We start from the raw sequence: 20,339 nt of genomic DNA on the forward strand, positions 1-20,339 counted from the left end.
GAAACAGTCAGTCAATCTGTGCTTTTTAAATGTCCCCAATGTGAAGACGAAAGGAAAGATGGAAAGTCTTGAGAAAACATTGTCCTGACCCTACAAGAGCAAGTCTCAGAAGAAGAGGACTGAGATGCTGCTGTGGGCTCCCGGAGACCATAGAAAGTGGCAAGTGACCTGCTTTTACTGCCAGCCAAAGAGATATGGCAGGCCTTAGACACAGAACTGACTCTACACACCCCATACCAGCCACAGAATAGAGGGAGGGTTGGGAGGTTGGGGCAGTGTAGAAAGCAAGGGCATGAGAGTTTTCCCCTTGCATTGTTCAGTGTCAGACACATCCCAGCAGGGACCACTAAGCTGAGACCCTATGAAATCCTGTTTAAGAGAACCCCCAGATACTTGAACTAAACTTGTTGTTTGTTTAACTAAAACATTTGCCTAATATACTTTCGTGAGTTTTCTCCTCCAGATCCAACCAGATCTAGATCTTTCTCTCTCTCTTCCTCTCTTTCTCTCTTCTCTCTCGCATCCTCTCTTTCTTTCTTACAAAGATCCATGCATTCTACTACAAAAGATGTCGGACCTGGGACCAGGAGATGGCTGTCTTCCCTCTTCTACCCGATGCTTTGTGCCAAGAAGATGATATCCAAGCCTGTGGACCAGAAGATGACTGTGCATCCCACCTTTGATGATGTCCCACCATTACCGCCTGAGGGCTGAGGAATATGAGACTCTGAGTGAAACCAACCCTGATTAATATGAGCTGATTAGAGGACTACGTCCACTTTCCCCCCTTCCTGAATAACGTGTGCCAGTGTGGAACATAGCCATGAGGACAGTCAAGAGGATACGGTCAGGATCTGACTTCCTATGCATATGTCGCGAGCGGCGGGGCGCTGCGCTCGCCAACGCTCGGGTCCGGCGCTGCTGCTCGTTGGCAGTCCCCCGGATCCGGGGACTCGAGCGGCGCTCCTCGCCCGTGAGTGAAAAGGGGATGGTTTGGTTTGGGGATTTTGTCCGTGACGCCACCCACGGTTTGTGGTGAGGTTGGGGACACCACCACTGCTCTGGACGGGGATCCCGGGAGCGATGACAGGGAGCAGCTGAGATGTTTCTCTCCCCTCCGTGGGTAGGGGGTTTTGGTGGACCCGGGGCCCAATGATGATGACTGAAAGGTGGATAGCGGGGTTTGGCGAGGTGCAGGGTCGCAGGGGCGGCAGCGCAGTGCCAGGTGGCACGATGGTACTCACTCAGCCAATGACGTAGACGGAGTCTCTGGTAAAACAAACGGCTGGATGGACGGGTCCCGCAGCCGGCTGCGGTGGTCACTCCCGGTAGGTTGGCGGTGACTGTCTCTCCCTGCATCTGTGATGGTTTTCGGCCCCGATGGCTTCCCACCGGTAGCCCGCTCCCCAGCGGTGTATCTGCCAGAGGAGCCCCTTTTTGCCCGCAGGCTCTGGCCCTGGGAACTCTAGCTGTGGCAGTAGCTGTATTTCCCTTCACGGTTGAGCGTTTGCCTTCAGTCGAGTCTTTGCTGCTGGGAAACCCCGGAGGTTCCCGTCGCTGACGGATTTGACCGGTTTAACGGCGACTCCAAGCCTGGTCGGGGTCCGTAGGCACTGCCGAATGGTGCTGGCTTCTCTTCGCTCCCCGGTCCGGTACCGGCGGGCCACCGCCCTTCCCCGGTCCTTACGGTTGTGCGTCAATCGGCCTCACCTGCAGACGGTCACCACTGTCTGCCAACCTTGCTGTTTGTGCCCGGACCACGTACCCGGACATGGTCAGTCTGCTCCACTACCGCTTCACTCCTTCCACTTCACTCTCCCTCACTCGACTCCTCGACTACACTGATCTGACTTCCTTTCCCACCTCAGCCCCTGGAGGGAGGCAACAAGGATTTGTGTGTGTGACTGATGTGCCTAACCGGGGTGTGGGGTGTGTTGTTGTAGTACCTGTGACGTCCTGGCTTGTCCAGGGCGCCACACATACTCTGTTGGGTGGGGAGATTCATCCACAAGGGATGGGTTATCTCGTATGTGATTGAGGTAACCATCGGCATTAGGACAGATCAATAGACTCAGCCAAAAGTCTTTCCTTAATTTTTTCAGCTCTAAAGGGGAGAATGTTATGGACATGATTATGAATTATTATAAGTATTGAGAGTTATATGAAGATATTAAAAAAACAGGATTTAAGATAAGTGCTTGAATTGTGTACCACACCTATACCTGCATTCAGACATCATAAGACTCAGACAGTCTGGACTTTCATGTGACAACTGAATCATGCTGCCATAGCTTAATATAAATGAGGAAGCACATATACTGTATACATATATTACAAAATAAACTATTTTATGGTTTACCCAATAGGAGACGTGTTACGTATTCTTGGCTCCTAGCCAACTGGTTCCTTTAAATATGTCTTAACTTCCGCAATAAAGTCAGTCATATTTTCTATGCAGATCCGTGTACATTTCTCTGGTCTGTATGGAAGAATAGTATGCATGCTACTAACAAATGACTCATGATTTGGATGCAGACGGGGTTAAGGTAGATGCATTATTAGATTGCATCACTCAAAATTTATGGCCTCCTTAACACAACAAGGCTACGACGTCAGCAAGGAGTTGGAGTCATGTTTTGGGCCAGAAGCATGGGGAGACAGCTAGTAGGCCCCTTTAGGGTTCCTGAAGGTGTGAAAATGACCTCTGCAAAGTATATAGAGTATCTGACTGACAACTTTCTTCCATGGTACAAAAAGCAGAAATGTGCCTTCAGGAGCAAAATCATCTTCATGCATGACAATGTGCCATCTCATGCTGCAAAGAATACCTCTGTGTCATTGGCTGCTATGGGCATAAAAGGAGATAAACTCATGGTGTGGCCACCATCTTCCCCTGACCTCAAACCTATAGAGAACCTTTTGAGTATCATCAAGCAAAAGATCTATGAGGGTGGGAGGCAGTTCACATCAAAAAAGCAGCTCTGGGAGGCTATTCTGACATCATGCAAAGAAATTCAAGCAGAAACTCTCCAAAAACTCACAAGTTGAATGGATGCAAGAATTGTGAAGGTGATATCAAAGAAGGGTTCATATGTTAACATGTACAGTTAGGTCCAGAAATATTTGGACAGTGACACAATTTTCGCGAGTTGGGCTCTGCATGCCACCACATTGGATTTGAAATGAAACCTCTACAACAGAATTCAAGTGCAGATTGTAACGTTTAATTTGAAGGTTTGAACAAAAATATCAGATAGAAATTGTAGGAATTGTACACATTTCTTTACAAACACTACACATTTTAGGAGGTCAAAAGTAATTGGACAAATAAACCAAACCCAAACAAAATATTTTTATTTTCAATATTTTGTTGCGAATCCTTTGGAGGCAATCACTGCCTTAAGTCTGGAACCCATGGACATCACCAAATGCTGGGTTTCCTCCTTCTTAATGCTTTGCCAGGCTTTTACAGCCGCAGCCTTCAGGTCTTGCTTGTTTGTGGGTCTTTCCGTCTTAAGTCTGGATTTGAGCAAGTGAAATGCATGCTCAATTGGGTTAAGATCTGGTGATTGACTTGGCCATTGCAGAATGTTTCACTTTTTTGCACTCATGAACTCCTGGGTAGCTTTGGCTGTATGCTTGGGGTCATTGTCCATCTGTACTATGAAGCGCCGTCCGATCAACTTTGCGGCATTTGGCTGAATCTGCGCTGAAAGTATATCCCGGTACACTTCAGAATTCATCCGGCTACTCTTGTCTGCTGTTATGTCATCAATAAACACAAGTGACCCAGTGCCATTGAAAGCCATGCATGCCCATGCCATCACGTTGCCTCCACCATGTTTTACAGAGGATGTGGTGTGCCTTGGATCATGTGCCGTTCCCTTTCTTCTCCAAACTTTTTTCTTCCCATCATTCTGGTACAGGTTGATCTTTGTCTCATCTGTCCATAGAATACTTTTCCAGAACTGAGCTGGCTTCATGAGGTGTTTTTCAGCAAATTTAACTCTGGCCTGTCTATTTTTGGGATTGATGAATGGTTTGCATCTAGATGTGAACCCTTTGTATTTACTTTCATTGGGTCTTCTCTTTACTGTTGACTTAGAGACAGATACACCTACTTCACTGAGAGTGTTCTGGACTTCAGTTGATGTTGTGAACGGGTTCTTCTTCACCAAAGAAAGTATGCGGCGATCATCCACCACTGTTGTCATCCGTGGACGCCCAGGCCTTTTTGAGTTCCCAAGCTCACCAGTCAATTCCTTTTTTCTCAGAATGTATCAGACTGTTGATTTTGCTACTCCAAGCATGTCTGCTATCTCTCTGATGGATTTTTTCTTTTTTTTCAGCCTCAGGATGTTCTGCTTCACCTCAATTGAGAGTTCCTTAGACCGCATGTTGTCTGGTCACAGCAACAGCTTTCAAATGCAAAACCACACACCTGTAATCAACCCCAGACCTTTTAACTACTTCATTGATTACAGGTTAACGAGGGAGACGCCTTCAGAGTTAATTGCAGCCCTTAGAGTCCCTTGTCCAATTACTTTTGGTCCCTTGAAAAAGAGGAGGCTATGCATTACAGAGCTATGATTCCTAAACCCTTTCTCCGATTTGGATGTGAAAACTCTCATATTGCAGCTGGGAGTGTGCACTTTCAGCCCATATTATATATATAATTGTATTTCTGAACATGTTTTTGTAAACAGCTAAAATAACAAAACTTGTGTCACTGTCCAAATATTTCTGGCCCTGACTGTAACTTGGCCTGTTAAGCTATTTAACTCCAAAATATCCTATTATTTCAGTGAATGTGACCTCCTAATGCTGCAAATTCCACAAATGAGCATTTCAGTTCTTTCAAACATAAAACGTTTAACTCTACTGTGCCTAATAATTTGGAACAGTGCATTTTGAGTTTTTCTTAATTTTGAAGATTATACTATTATCATTGGGAATTCTTCAATAAAATTCGATGTATACTCTAACGGGTGATGACTTTTATTAGACTAAATGTCATTTGCACCGACCATTTAGGAAAATCAGAGATTAATATAATTTGCATAATAATTTGGAACATGGTGTATACAGGGACAATTAGGCAGGGAATAGCAATATGCACCCAGGACTGCTCATAGTTCTGAGTGCATATTGCACTTGACAGGTTCCCGTTCATGGCGCTCTCCGTCTCCAAGGGCAATGTAGTAGTGGAATAAGGGGGATCCATTCAAGATTTTAATAAAAATAGTTTATTAAAATTAATAAAAATACAATGCCATGCATTATGCTGTGAACCGGCCTTCTTCAGGCATATAACTCCATTTATTTTACTCACTTTTATAGCTCCACTAATTCCAAAGCTTTGCAGACAATATCACCACTGTCCCCAGTGGGGCTCACAATATACATTACCAATCAGTATTTGGAGTGTTGGAGGAAACCAAAGGAAACACGGGCAGAACATACAGATTCCTTGCTGATGGCGTCCTTCTAGAAATCTGACTGAAACAATTGAAGAAATGTCTGTTTTCTTGTGTGCAAATACTATGGTGTCTAAAAAGATTTAAGTTATGGATATGTTTTTTCTGTGTGAGTTTTTGGATGTATAATCAGATGTGACCTTTACTAATAACTCTTTCCACATACAGAACTTAAAAATAGCTTCTTTTATCCTGTGTGAATTCTTTGATGTCCGATAAGTTCTGATTTCAAACATTCTGAAAATGAATACGGCTTCTCTCCTGTGCGACTTCTTAGATGTTCAGTAAGAGCTGATTTACTGCTATTACATTTCCCACATTCTATTCATAAAAATGTCTTCTACCTTGTATGAATTCTCATATGTTTAACAAAAGCGGATTGGTAAGCAAAACATTTCTCACATTCTGAACAAGAAAATGGCTTCTCCCCAGTGTGAGTTCTCATGTGTCCAACTAAAGAGTTTCTATGAGCAAAGCATTTCCCACATTCTGAACATGAAAATGGCTTCTCACCTGTGTGAATTTTCATGTGTCCAACTAAAGTGTTTCTGTGAGCAAAGCATTTCCCACATTCTGAACATGAAAATGGCTTCTCCCCTGTGTGAGTTTTTAAATGTTCAACAAGCAGTGATTTCTGATTAAAACATTTCCCACATTCTGAACATGAAAATGGCTTTTCTCCTGTGTGAATCTTTATATGCACATTAAGCTGTGATTTCTGAATAAAGCATTTCCCACATTCTGAACATGAAAATGGCTTCACCCTGGTGTGAGTTTGTATATGCAGATCAAGGTGTGATTTCCGAATAAAACCTTTCCCACATTCTGAACATGAAAATGGCTTCTCCCCTGTGTGGGTTTTTATATGTTCATCAAGCTGTGATTTCCGAATAAAACATTTCCCACATTGTGAACATGAAAATGGCTTCTCCCCTGTGTGAGTTTTTATATGCCGATCAAGTTCGCATTTCCCCACAAAAAATTTCCTACATTGTGAACATGAATGTGGCTTTCTTGTGTGACTTTTTATATGCCCATCAAATTGTGACCTCCATCTGAAACATCTCCCACATTCTGAACATGAAAATGGCTTCTCCCTCATGTGAGTTTTTATATGCAGATCAAACTGTGATTTCTGAGCAAAACATCTCCCACATTTTGAACATGAATACGGCTTCTCCCCTGTGTGAGCTCCTTGTTGTTGATCTCCCTGCGTATGGCTTTTATTTTGCTGAACATTCTGTGTTGAATTAGGAGATTGTCTAGAAGCATCAGAGGACGGATCTTGGGTGTAAACGGCTGAGGGTAGAGCTGAGATAATGACTTGCTCTTCGGCTGTATTTTGTATAATGCCACAATCTTCTGTCAAAACAAAATAACAGATTTTTATAAATTTTAAACACTATTTCTTTAAAACTTGGTTTTCACTGGTAAACTCAGGCCCCTGATTGCAGTATCATTGTGCTGCCCAGATAGTGATGGTCTTATGTATAATCTTTGCTTATTAAGAAATATGCAATACAATAGACAAGAAAAAAAGAATGGATTCGAATATCACATACAAATTTGACCAACAAATCAATTCCTTAGTGGTATAGAAATGAATCATGTAGACATATATTTTTCTTGAAAGTAGCAAGAGGCAAAAACAGAGGGAAGGGGAGAAAGGAAAGAGAATAAGCATATCTCATGCCCTGTAAAATACAAATGTTGTCCGCCCCCCCCCCATCAACATTTGCTTGACTCTACTCCCTCTGTTTACCTGGGATAGGGTATTATTTCAATACCAAAATGACAGGGAATCTACGGTACCACCTAACTCATAAACTCAAACATTAGGCACAAAGAATGCAACTTAAAGCCAGGGTACAGGATGGTAGAAAAAGGAGAAAAGACCTGGTAGTGAAGATAGAAGCAACATAGAGAGGGGAGGATGATGGAGGGGGAAGGTGAGAAAGTCCGAGGGGAAGGGATGTCCATGTTCCCCTAGGTGCGGCTGTTGGAACAACTAAGCCCAGCAAGTAGTCCACATCTATTCAAGGACCAAACAGTTCTCTATACGCATTTGTCCCTTTGAAGAGGATCCATGGTTGCCAAATTTTTAAGAATCTCTCGCTGTCCTCTGTCGCCTCCGCGGAAAGCTCCTCCATATAACATATGGAGGAGAGTTCCTGCTGCCATTCTTGCATGGAAGGAGACGTAGTCTTCTGCCAGTGTCTAGGCACCACCGAGCGGGCTGCCGAGAGACAGAATCTAAGTAAGTCTCCTTTTTGTGGCTTAATTGAGCCGGGCAACATAGACAGCAAAGAGATCTGTGGGGAGGGCAACACCCTCGCTCCAGAAATTTTGGTATATGTCCGAAACATCTCTAACCAGAAGGGTTTAATCAGCGGACAGTCCCACCAGATATGTAACATTGTCCCCGGAGACCTTCCACACCGCCAACACAGCTCAGACACAGAGGGGAAGATCCTATGCAGCTTCACTGGGTATAAGTACCATCTTGATAAAATTTTGTAATTCTTTTCTTTCGCATAGCCTGCTGTGGCCAACTTATGGGTAAACAGATATGCTTTCTGTTTTTCTTCCTCAGAAAAGGTGGTGCCCAGGTCTATCTCCCATTGTGACATGAAATTTGGATCCGTATCTGCCTCCGGGACCGCCTGACTCAATAATTTGTAAATTAATGATATTAACTGAGGTGGTGGGGATTTTTGCATGAACAACCCTTCAAATGGGGTCAGAGAAAGGTTGGGTAAATGTTTCCATTTTCTCAATCTATTGCTTACAAATGATTATAACTGTCTGTACTCTATCCATGATAATAAACGGGTGGGGGTCCAAACCCTGCAAATCCCCAAAGGACATAATGTCATTTCCTTTTAGTACATGGTAAATCCTAACGTCATCTTCCATTTCCCAGCGCAGAAAGGTGGAACGGACAAATCCCGGAGCAAATTCCGGGTTGGAAAAGATCGGGATGAGCAGAAGTGGAGGACCAGACAATGAGCTTTTTTGTCGGGTCTGATCCCATTCTTTTAGTGTGGCCTTTGCCAAAAAGTCAGCCGTAGGCAACTTCACTCCCTCTCGTGACTCCAGCCAAGGTAGATACCTCAGGGGCACCTGCGCTCCCCCTTGTTCTAATGCTACCCATTTCTTATGTTAAAAAAAAAGAAAAGTCCCAGTCGAACCTGCGCATTAATAGAGTAGCCTGGTGATATCTGCGGAGATCTGGTAGTCCAGCCCCTCCCCTGACGATGGGTCTGGTTAAGGTTTGATATTTTATTCTCGCCCTCGTGTGTCCCAATACAAACTTAATCAAAACCGATTTGAATGTGCGGAAAAAGCTAGCGGGTGGCGACAAGGGAACTGCCTGGAAAACATATAGAAACCGTGGGAGTACGTCCATCTTGAAAGAATTGATACGTCCAAACCACGAGATAGGTTTTTTGTGATATGATAGGAGGTCTTTAAGTGTGCGTGTCAATAGGGTTTGATAATTTAACGAGTAGACGAGAGAAAGGTCAGCCGGGATCTGTATGCCCAAATATTTAATTGCTTTAGTTTGCCACCTGAATGGGAAATTCTGTTTAGCCGATGACAACTCAGAGGGCCTTAGTGTGACGCTCAATGCTTCAGTTTTTGAGTAATTTACTTTAACATTGCTCAACTCTCCGAATCTCTCAAACTCCTTCATCAAGCAGGGCAGTGTGATGTGGGGTTGAGAAACATAAATCAATAAGTCGTCAGCATACAGGGAAGTCTTATAAGTCCTATCATCCACCCGCAGACAATGCACACTGGGGTTCCCTCTTATAGCGTTGGCAAGGTGCTCCATCACCACCACATACAGCAACGGTGAGAGAGGGCACCCTTGTCTTGTGCCATTTCTTATCGCAATAGGTCGAGACAATGCTCCATTGACCTTGATCCGTGCTGAGGGACACATATACAACGCCAATATTTTTTGTAGGAAGAGAGGGCCCAAGCCAATCTTTTGTAACGCAGCTCGGAGGAAATCCCAGTGCACACGGTCAAATGCCTTCTCTGCGTCCACTGACAGAAGGCCAACAGGTGAAGAAGAGGAGATCGCATTAACCATGAGTAACAATGTCTTATTCACATTGTCGCGGGCCTCCCTACCCTGAACAAAGCCGACCTGATCTGGGTTAATAATTGAAGGGAGGAGAGGGGCCAGTCTATTGGCCAGTGTTTTAGAAAATAGCTTCACATCCACATTTAATAAGGATATCAGCCTATAATTGGTAACCAGAGATGGGCCCTTCCCGGTCTTCGTCAAGACTGTAATGAACGCCTCCAGGGACTGTGCTGCAAATGGAGTCGCGTCTGAGGCAGAATTGAAAACCCTTGTGAGGAATGGGACTATCAATTCTCGAAATGTCTTGTAAAATACTGGGGAGAACCCATCTGGGCCTGGACTCTTTCCTGCAGGAGAACTTTTGATCACCGAACCCACCTCCTCCTCTGTAAACTGTTCTTCTAATTGTGAGACCTCCTCCTCCCTCAACGGTGTGGATGCCGTGTCTGTGATGTACTCGTTGATCCGCTCCATCCGGTTACTCTGCTCCATATCCGCCAGACGTCCCCTAATGTTATAGAGATCAGAGTAAAATGTCCGCATTTCCTCCATGATCTCTACCGGGTTACTCGTATCAGCGCCGCTACACCGATGTATTCTAGATATGAACGATATGTTGTTGCGGGGGGTGAAGAAGGCGTGACAGGGGCCTGCCACATTTGTCGGAGTGTTGATATAAAAAAAGTTTGTAATGAGAGCGGTATTTGAGGTATTTTTCGTTGAGAAGCGTCCTGAGGTCTTCTCTATTTTTAGCGAGGTTTGCCAAAACCCCGGCTGATCTGTTTCTTTTATGTGTGGTTTCCAGCCTGTGTATCACATCAAGTAGTGTGCTAATTTGCAATGTCTTCATCCTCTTAATGCGTGCCCCATGTTTTATTAAAACTCCTCGAATTACACACTTAAATGCTTCCCACTGAAAAGGTAGGGAGGTGGAGTCCCCGGCGTGAGCGCCAAAAAGAATATTGATTCCTTGATATCATTCGCGCACAATGTATCCTTCAATAAATTGTCATTAAGTTTCCATGTCCACTCCCGCGTCTGACCAACCGGGGGCGAGATTGTGTTGGTCTTATTACCAAGACGACTCTTGTACAATAATAATAATTAGAAATAGAAATCACATAGAAATTAGTTAATATTGATTATATTCAGAATGTCATGCCTGGAACAACAAGCACAGTGTCAATGGCTGCCTTATATAAGGCGATATGGGAGGAATTATACTTTATGATGCCATAAACCTGAGTGACTGGCGAGACCGGAGCAATAACCATCCCTGAACTCCAGTACCAAGTGAGGGAAAAACTAACCCAGTCTTTAAATAAACAACCCTGTAATGGACAGAGGTCGGTCAGTTCCATATAGTGTAACAATTATTTAACTCATAACAAGGCACGACGGCCAACGTACATGACAGTGCACAATTAAAGCTCCAGTCGCACTCCCGGCGAGCTGCACCTGCAACGCAGGACCACCAAATTATTAAAATGACTGCCATGGAGGAGCAAAGTAGCCGTACTGTGCTCCGATCCCCACCCAAAAGGAGCAGGGCTTGCTAGATCTCAACATGAAGTCCCTACAGGAAAATATCAAGGCCTGTATCATTTAGGTGCGCTCCATTGTACAGCAAGAGACCCGCATTATTTCCCTCGAGCTGCCGGCGTCTGATGACTACACCAGCTTTAATTTCCTAAAAAGCCTCATAGTCTAAATACTCTATAAAATAAAAGCACAGAGGACAGCGCTCCATTTGTGAATCGCCCGAGCACAGAAACCAAAATATTGTCCACAGCGCTCACGCCACAAGTTATGCTAGCCGGTACAACACTGGAAATAGCCCAGGAAAATCCTCCAGAAGCCGCTGCACCGACCGCCGGCTCCGACTGCCCAAGGCAGGCAGCGGATCATGGAAGGAAAGGGGCTAAGCGCAGGATGATCCGGGCGCTGCAAAAAGAGTAGGCGAGCCAGTGCAGGAGCAATCAATTCTTACAGAATACCGTCCTGCAGCCCCTTTCCTTCCATAAATCCTCTATAAGATGGAAGAGTCAGCAACAGAAATGAGCAACCAAGGAGAGATTTGTTACATTTCAGCATCTTGTGATTACAAAGGAAATAAATCTGAACATTTTCTCTCCTAGAAGAAAATCAGACTCTAGAAATACTTTATCCTTTTCCTATTATTAAACTCGTCTCCTGAACATTCACTGATGAAATGACGTCAGTAGAAGAATAGCTCAAGAATCTCCCCCTCCAATATCAGGATTAAATTGCTGGATCCGGACATCCTATCTGCACACAATGGGTTATACAGTTAGGTCCAGAAATATTTGGACAGTGACACAAGTTTTGTTATTGTAGCTGTTTACAAAAACATGTTCAGAAATACAATTATATATATATAATATGGGCTGAAAGTGCACACTCCCAGCTGCAATATGAGAGTTTTCACATCCAAATCGGAGAAAGGGTTTAGGAATCATAGCTGTGTAATGCATAGCCTCCTCTTTTTAAAGGGACCAAAAGTAATTGGACAAGGAACTCTAAGGGCTGCAATTAACTCTGAAGGCGTCTCCCTCGTTAACCTGTAATCAATGAAGTAGTTAAAAGGTCTGGGGTTGATTACAGGTGTGTGGTTTTGCATTTGGAAGCTGTTGCTGTGACCAGACAACATGCGGTCTAAGGAACTCTCAATTGAGGTGAAGCAGAACATCCTGAGGCTGAAAAAGAAGGGAATTTTGTTACTTACCGTAAATTCCTTTTCTTCTAGCCCTTATTGGGAGACCCAGACGATTGGGGTATAGCTACTGCCTCCGGAGGCCACACAAAGCACTACACCAAAAAGTGCAAGGCCCCTCCCCTTCTGGCTATACCCCCCCGTGGTATCACGGGTTCTCCAGTTTTAGTGCCAAAGCAAGAAGGAGGAAAGCCAATAACTGGTTTAAACAAATTAACTCCGAGTAACATCGGAGAACTGAAAAACCGTTCAACATGAACAACATGTGTACCCGCAAACAACAAAAAAATCCCGAAGGACAACAGGGCGGGTGCTGGGTCTCCCAATAAGAGCTAGAAGAAAAGGAATTTACGGTAAGTAACAAAATTCCCTTCTTCTTCAGCGCTCTATTGGGAGACCCAGACGATTGGGACGTCCAAAAGCTGTCCCTGGGTGGGTAAAAAAAATACCTCATGTTAGAGCTGCAAAACAGCCCTCCCCTACGGGGGTGTCACTGCCGCCTGCAGGACTCTTCTACCTAAGCTGGCATCCGCCGAAGCATAGGTATGCACCTGATAATGCTTGGTGAAAGTGTGCAGACTCGACCAGGTAGCTGCCTGACACACTTGTTGAGCCGAAGCCTGGTGTCGTAATGCCCAGGACGCACCCACGGCTCTGGTTGAGTGGGCTTTTAGCCCTGAAGGAACCGGAAGCCCCGCAGAACGGTAGGCCTCTAGAATTGGTTCTTTGATCCATCGAGCCAGGGTGGCTTTAGAAGCCTGCAACCCCTTGCGCGGACCAGCGACAAGGACAAAAAGTGCATCGGAACGGCGCATGGGCGCCGTGCGGGAAATGTAGATTCTGAGTGCTCTCACCAGATCTAGCAAACGTAAGTCCTTTTCATACCGGTGAACCGGATGAGGACAAAAGGAAGGCAAGGATATATCCTGATTAAGATGAAACGAGGATACGACCTTAGGGAGAAACTCCGGAATGGGGCGCAGCACTACCTTGTCCTGGTGGAACACCAGGAAGGGAGCCTTGGATGACAGAGCTGCCAGCTCCGACACTCGCCGAAGCGATGTGATCGCAACAAGAAACGCCACTTTCTGTGACAGGCGAGAAAAGGAAACTTCCTTCAGAGGCTCGAAAGGCGGCTTCTGGAGAGCAACTAGTACCCTGTTCAGATCCCATGGATCTAACGGCCGCCTGTACGGGGGCACAATATGACAGACCCCCTGCAGGAACGTGCGCACCTTAGGAAGACGTGCTAGACGTTTCTGAAAAAACACGGATAGTGCCGAGACTTGCCCTTTAAGGGAGCTGAGCGACAAGCCCTTTTCTAACCCCGATTGCAGGAAAGAAAGAAAAGTGGGCAATGCAAATGGCCAGGGAGACACTCCCTGAGCGGAACACCAGGATAAGAAAATCTTCCACGTTCTGTGGTAGATCTTAGCAGAAGTCGACTTTCTAGCCTGTCTCATTGTGGCTACAACTCCTTGGGATAATCCTGCAGACGCTAGGATCCAGGACTCAATGGCCACACAGTCAGGTTCAGGGCCGCAGAATTCTGATGGAAAAACGGCCCTTGGGACCGTAAGTCTGGTCGGTCTGGAAGTGACCACGGTCGGCCGACCGTGAGATGCCACAGATCCGGATACCACAATCTCCTCGGCCAGTCTGGGGCGACGAGTATGACGCGGCTGCAATCGGATCTGATCTTGCGTAAGACTCTGGGCAAGAGTGCCAGAGGCGGGAATACGTATGGGAGCCGGAACTGCGACCAATCTTGTACTAAGGCGTCTGCCGCCAGAGCTCTTTGATCGCGCGACCTCGCCATAAATGCCGGGACCTTGTTGTTGTGCCGGGACGCCATTAGGTCGACGTCCGGCACTCCCCAGCGGCGACAGATTTCCTGAAACGCGTCCGGGTGAAGGGACCATTCCCCTGCGTCCATGCCCTGGCGACTGAGGAAGTCTGCTTCCCAGTTTTCGACGCCTGGGATGTGAACCGCGGATATGGTGGATGCTGTGTCTTCCACCCACATTAGAATGCGCCGGACTTCTTGGAAGGCTTGCCGACTGCGCGTCCCTCCTTGGTGGTTGATGTATGCCACCGCTGTGGAGTTGTCCGACTGGATTCGGATCTGCTTTCCTTCCAGCCACTGTTGGAAGGCTAGTAGGGCAAGATACACTGCCCTGATTTCCAGAACATTGATCTGAAGGGTGGACTCCTGCGGAGTCCACGTTCCCTGAGCCCTGTGGTGGAGAAAAACTGCTCCCCACCCTGACAGACTCGCATCTGTCGTGACCACTGCCCAGACGGGGGCAGGAAGGATCTTCCCTGAGACAATGAGGTGGGAAGGAGCCACCATTGTAGAGAGTCCTTGGCCGTCTGGGAAAGGGAGACTTTCCTGTCTAGTGACGTTGACTTTCCGTCCCATTGGCGGAGAATGTCCCATTGAAGTGGGCGCAGATGAAACTGCGCAAAGGGAACTGCTTCCATGGCTGCCACCATCTTCCCTAGGAAGTGCATGAGGCGCCGCAAGGGGTGCGACTGACCCTGAAGGAGAGATTGCACCCCTGTTTGTAGTGATCGCTGTTTGTTCAGCGGAAGCTTCACTATCGCTGCTAGAGTATGGAACTCCATGCCAAGATACGTGAGTGATTGGGTCGGTGACAGGATCGACTTTGGAAAGTTGATGATCCATCCGAAAGACTGTAGAGTCTCCAGCGTAGCATTCAGGCTGAGTTGGCATGCCTCTTGAGAGGGTGCCTTGACCAGTAGATCGTCTAGGTAAGGGATCACCGAGTGTCCCTGAGAGTGCAAGACTGCTACCACTGCCGCCATGACCTTGGTGAAGACCTGTGGGGCTGTCGCCAGACCGAATGGCAGAGCTACGAACTGAAGATGGTCGTCTCCTATCACAAAACGTAGAAAACGTTGATGTTCTGTAGCAATTGGCACGTGGAGATAAGCATCTTTGATGTCTATTGAGGCAAGGAAGTCTCCTCGAGACATTGAGGCAATGACAGATCGTAGGGTTTCCATCCGGAACCGCCTGGCGTGCACATGTTTGTTGAGCAGTTTTAGGTCCAGAACAGGACGGAATGAGCCGTCCTTTTTTGGAACCACAAAGAGATTGGAGTAAAACCCTCGACCCTGTTCCTGAGGAGGGACAGGGATCACTACTCCTTCCGCTCTTAGGGAGTCCACCGCCTGCCGCAGAGCATCTGCTCGGTCTGGATGTGGGGAGGTTCTGAAGAATCGGGCTGGAGGACGAGAACTGAACTCGATTCTGTACCCGCGAGACAAAATGTCTGTCACCCACCGGTCCTTGACCTGTGACAGCCAAATGTCGCAAAAACGGGAGAGCCTGCCCCCGACCGGAGATTCGGCGGGAGGGGGCTGGAAGTCATGAGGTAGCCGCTTTGGAAGCGGTTCCTCCATTTGCTTTCTTGGGGCGTGCGTGAGCCCGCCAGGAATCTGAGTTTCTTTGCGTCCTCTGAGACCCTTTGGACGAGGTAAATGGTGTCTTGCCCGAACCTCGAAAGGACTGAAACCTCTGCTGCCACTTTTTCTGTTGAGGTTTGCTTGTTCTGGGCTGGGGTAAAGAAGAGTCTTTACCCTTGGACTGCTTAATGATGTCAGCCAATGGCTCGCCAAACAGTCTATCTCTAGATAAAGGCAAGCTGGTTAAACATTTTTTGGAACCAGCATCTGCCTTCCAGTCCTTTAACCACAAGGCTCTGCGCAAAACTACCGAATTGGCGGACGCCATGGAGGTGCGGCTGGTAGATTCTAGGACCGCATTGATAGCGTAAGACGCAAACGCAGACATCTGCGAGGTAAGGGACGCCACTTGTGGCACTGCTGGATGTATGATAGCATCCACTTTTGCTAAACCAGCTGAAATAGCCTGGAGAGCACATACGGCTGCGAATGCCGGAGCAAACGACGCGCCGATAGCTTCATAGACAGATTTTAACCAAAGGTCCATCTGTCTGTCACTGGCATCTTTAAGTGAAGCGCCATCCTCCACTGCAACTATGGATCTAGCTGCAAGTTTGGAAATCGGGGGGTCTACCTTTGGACACTGGGTCCAGCGCTTGACCACATCAGGGGGGAAAGGATAACGTGTATCCCTAGAACGTTTAGAGAAACGTCTTTCTGGGTGAGCGTCGTGTTTCTGGATTGATTCTCTGAAGTCAGAGTGATCCAACAAAGCACTCAATTTACGCCTGGGATAGAGGAAACGAAACTTCTCCTGCTCTGCAGCTGCCTCTTCTGCTGAAGGGGCTGGGGGAGAAATATCTAACAGCCTATTGATGGCTGAGATGAGGTCGTTTACCATGGCGTCCCCATCAGGGGTATCCAGGTTGAGAGGGGTTCCAGGAGTGGATTCCTGATCACTCTCTTCAGACACCTCACAGGGAGACTGATTGCGCTGAGACCCTGAGCAGTGTGATGACATTGAGGGTCTTTCCCAGCGAGCTCGCTTAGGGTGGCTGGGGCTATCATCTGAGTCATAATCCTCAGCTTGTGAAGCCGGGGACCCCCTTGTAGTCTGGATTGGATCCAGCTGAGGGGGGCCAGAGGACAGAGACCTCGCCGAGTCCAAAGACTGAGCCCCAGACATGGATTGCAAAGTTTCAAGGATTTTTGTCATAGTCACAGACATTCTATCAGCAAAAACTGCAAAGTCTGTCCCTGGCGCCGGGGCAGAACTTACAAGCGTCTCAGCCTGGGTCACTACCTCTCCGGACTCCGGCTGGCGAAGCAGCACCGGATCGGAGCATTGCACACAATGGGGGTCATCGGAGCCTGCTGGTAGAGCAGCCCCACATGCAGCACACGCAGTGTACACAGCCCTAGCCTTGGCAGCCTTGCGTTTTGTGGATGACATGTTGCTGCTTCCTCAGAGCGATCTGGGTATCCAGCCAGGAAGCGACCTCACAGTGCAAGAAATAAATATATCTATATATCTGGTAGACAGTACACCAATACACAGTGAGGCACTAGAGGGGCCAGCACTGAAATGCCGCTTACCGCCCGCTTAAGAGCGGGTGTGTGGTCGCCAAAAAGCCCCCCCAGTCCAGGTCTCCCAGAGCCTGCGTCCTTCCTCCAGCCAGACTGCATGTAATGGCTGCCGGCGTCCTAGGAGAGGGAGGAGGGCGGGCCCTGGGCGTTCCTGACTAAGAGCGGGAAGCCTGCTTCCCTCTGTGCCTAGTGAGAGGGCTGGAGCATGTAAATCAGGCTCCAGCCCTCGTCGCTGCTGCGAAACAGCGTCTCTCCCCTACCCTGATTGACAGGGTGGGGGCGGGAACGAAGCGGAGCTAGGCCGCAAAAGCCGGGGACTAAAGTTATAAACGCCGCCGCCGTAAAAGCGCGGTCGGCGTGTCCCCGGCGCACCACAAGTCACAGCAGCGCCGCCCGGTCCAGTGGGGGTCGGCGCTGCGTTCCCACAACACAAAGTCCCCCAGTAAACTGTAGGAACACTAACTCCAACGTTACGGTCCCCGGCGCACTACAACACCCAGCCAGCCCGGAGTGTGTCTGTGCCTGCCGGGGACACAGAGTACCTGTATGATGCAGGGCCTTGTCCCTGATTGTACTCCTGCTCCATATCCATCAGGTTCAACTGGGTCTGTGGATGGAGCCCGGCGTCAGAGCTTAGAGGCCGGCAGGATCCCACTTCCACAGAGCCCTACAAGGGGATGTGGAAGGAAAGCAGCATGTGGGGCTCCAGCCTCTGTACCAGCAATAGGTACCTCAACCGTACAACACCATCCACGGGTGAGACGGGAGCATGCTGGGGGCCCTATATGGGCCCTCTTTTCTTCCATCCGAAATAGTCAGCAGCTACTGCTGACTAAAATCTGTGGAGCTATGTATGGATGTCTGACCTCCTTCGCACAAAGCTTGAAAACTGGAGAACCCGTGATACCACGGGGGGGTATAGCCAGAAGGGGAGGGGCCTTGCACTTTTTGGTGTAGTGCTTTGTGTGGCCTCCGGAGGCAGTAGCTATACCCCAATCGTCTGGGTCTCCCAATAGAGCGCTGAAGAAAAAGAAAAAATCCATCAGAGAGATAGCAGACATGCTTGGAGTAGCAAAATCAACAGTCGGGTACATTCTGAGAAAAATGGAATTGACTGGTGAGCTTGGGAACTCAAAAAGGCCTGGGCGTCCACGGATGACAACAGTGGTGGATGATCGCCGTATACTTTCTTTGGTGAAGAAGAACCCGTTCACAACATCAACTGAAGTCCAAAACACTCTCAGTGAAGTAGGTGTATCTGTCTCTAAGTCAACAGTAAAGAGAAGACTCCATGAAAGTAAATACAAAGGGTTCACATCTAGATGCAAACCATTCATCAATTCCAAAAATAGACAGGCCAGAGTTAAATTTGATGAAAAACACCTCATGAAGCCAGCTCAGTTCTGGAAAAGTATTCTATGGACAGATGAGACAAAGATCAACCTGTACCAGAATGATGGGAAGAAAAAAGTTTGGAGAAGAAAGGGAACGGCACATGATCCAAGGCACACCACATCCTCTGTAAAACATGGTGGAGGCAACGTGATGGCATGGGCATGCATGGCTTTCAATGGCACTGGGTCACTTGTGTTTATTGATGACATAACAGCAGACAATAGTAGCCGGATGAATTCTGAAGTGTACCGGGATATACTTTCAGCCCAGATTCAGCCAAATGCCGCAAAGTTGATCGGACGGCGCTTCATAGTACAGATGGACAATGACCCCAAGCATACAGCCAAAGCTACCCAGGAGTTCATGAGTGCAAAAAAGTGGAACATTCTGCAATGGCCAAGTCAATCACCAGATCTTAACCCAATTGAGCATGCATTTCACTTGCTCAAATCCAGATTTAAGACGGAAAGACCCACAAACAAGCAAGACCTGAAGGCTGCGGCTGTAAAGGCCTGGCAAAGCATTAAAGAAGTTGTCCAGTTACATAAACTGTTTTTTTTTTTTTCTGATAAATCTTGCTAATATGTGCCCCTCAACACATCTATTATGTTTTTTCAGCAAAATTACCTTTCATTGTGCACTAGCAGCACATGCTCATTGCTGGCTCCAGCTCTGATGGGGTTAATCTCTCCTCTGACTTCCTGTGTTCAGTTCCTACAAGTCCCAGAATTCTTTGTGGCTCTAGGGCGGTGTCTGGCTTATCTAACACACCCATTGTGTCTAATACACCCACTCTGCTCCCACCCAAACCCTCCTCCCTGCCTCTTCCCAGTGGATGTGCACTGAGATCAATCATACAGAGACAGCAGCAGCTCTACACAGCCAGGGGAAGAAAGTGTGTGTGCGCGTATATACAGTGTGTGTGTGTGTGTGTGTGTGTGTATACAGTGTGTGTATATACAGTGTGTGTGTATATACAGTGTGTGTATATACAGTGTGTGTGTATATACAGTGTGTGTGCGTATATACAGTCTGTGTGCGCGTATATACAGTGTGTGTGTGTGCGTATATACAGTGTGTGTGTATATATACAGTGTGTGAGTGAGTGTGTATGTGTGTGTGTATGTCATACTCACCTGTCTGCAGGGTCCCGGTGCCATGCCTGCTTCCAGCCCCTGTCTCGGTCGCGCCGCTTCGGCTGTGTGCAGTCTCCCCGGGGCACGCACGAAGCTTGCAGGACCTGGCCGTGGATCACCTGATGCAGTCACCTGACGCATCAGCTGATCGTAGTCTTGCCGGCCTTTTCGCGCCCAGCCGGCTATCAGCTGATCCTGCCGTCAGGGGACTTCATCAGCTGATTACCGGCAGCTCCTGCAGCGATGGGCCAGGATCAGACTCTCATCCGATCGCTCCAGGAGCTGCCGGTAATCAGCACAGACGTGAGTATTTTATTTATTTATTTTTTTTTTTGCACTGATGCTTCAGCTGATTATATAATCGGCTTTTATACAATCAGCTGATGTATGATGTGATTCACATCCTTTAACCTGACACATCATCTGATCGCTTTACCTTCCAGCAAACCGATCAGATGATATTGGATCCGGATTGGACG

General features: G+C 47.3%; 1 protein-coding gene across 1 annotated transcript in view; it reads right to left on the bottom strand.

Annotated features, from left to right (window-relative positions):
• Positions 1-5,278: 5,278 nt before the first annotated feature.
• The window catches only part of LOC142259232 (uncharacterized), a 59,869-nt gene continuing 44,808 nt past the window's right edge, over positions 5,279-20,339 (bottom strand). The window contains exon 3 of the mRNA XM_075331746.1: positions 5,279-6,839. Coding sequence (XP_075187861.1) covers positions 5,818-6,839 — 1,022 coding nt within the window. The 3' untranslated portion in view covers positions 5,279-5,817. The remainder of the gene's footprint in view (positions 6,840-20,339) is intronic.

Source organism: Anomaloglossus baeobatrachus, chromosome 1, assembly GCF_048569485.1.
Source record: "Anomaloglossus baeobatrachus isolate aAnoBae1 chromosome 1, aAnoBae1.hap1, whole genome shotgun sequence".
In the NCBI taxonomy this organism is placed as follows: domain Eukaryota; kingdom Metazoa; phylum Chordata; class Amphibia; order Anura; family Aromobatidae; genus Anomaloglossus; species Anomaloglossus baeobatrachus.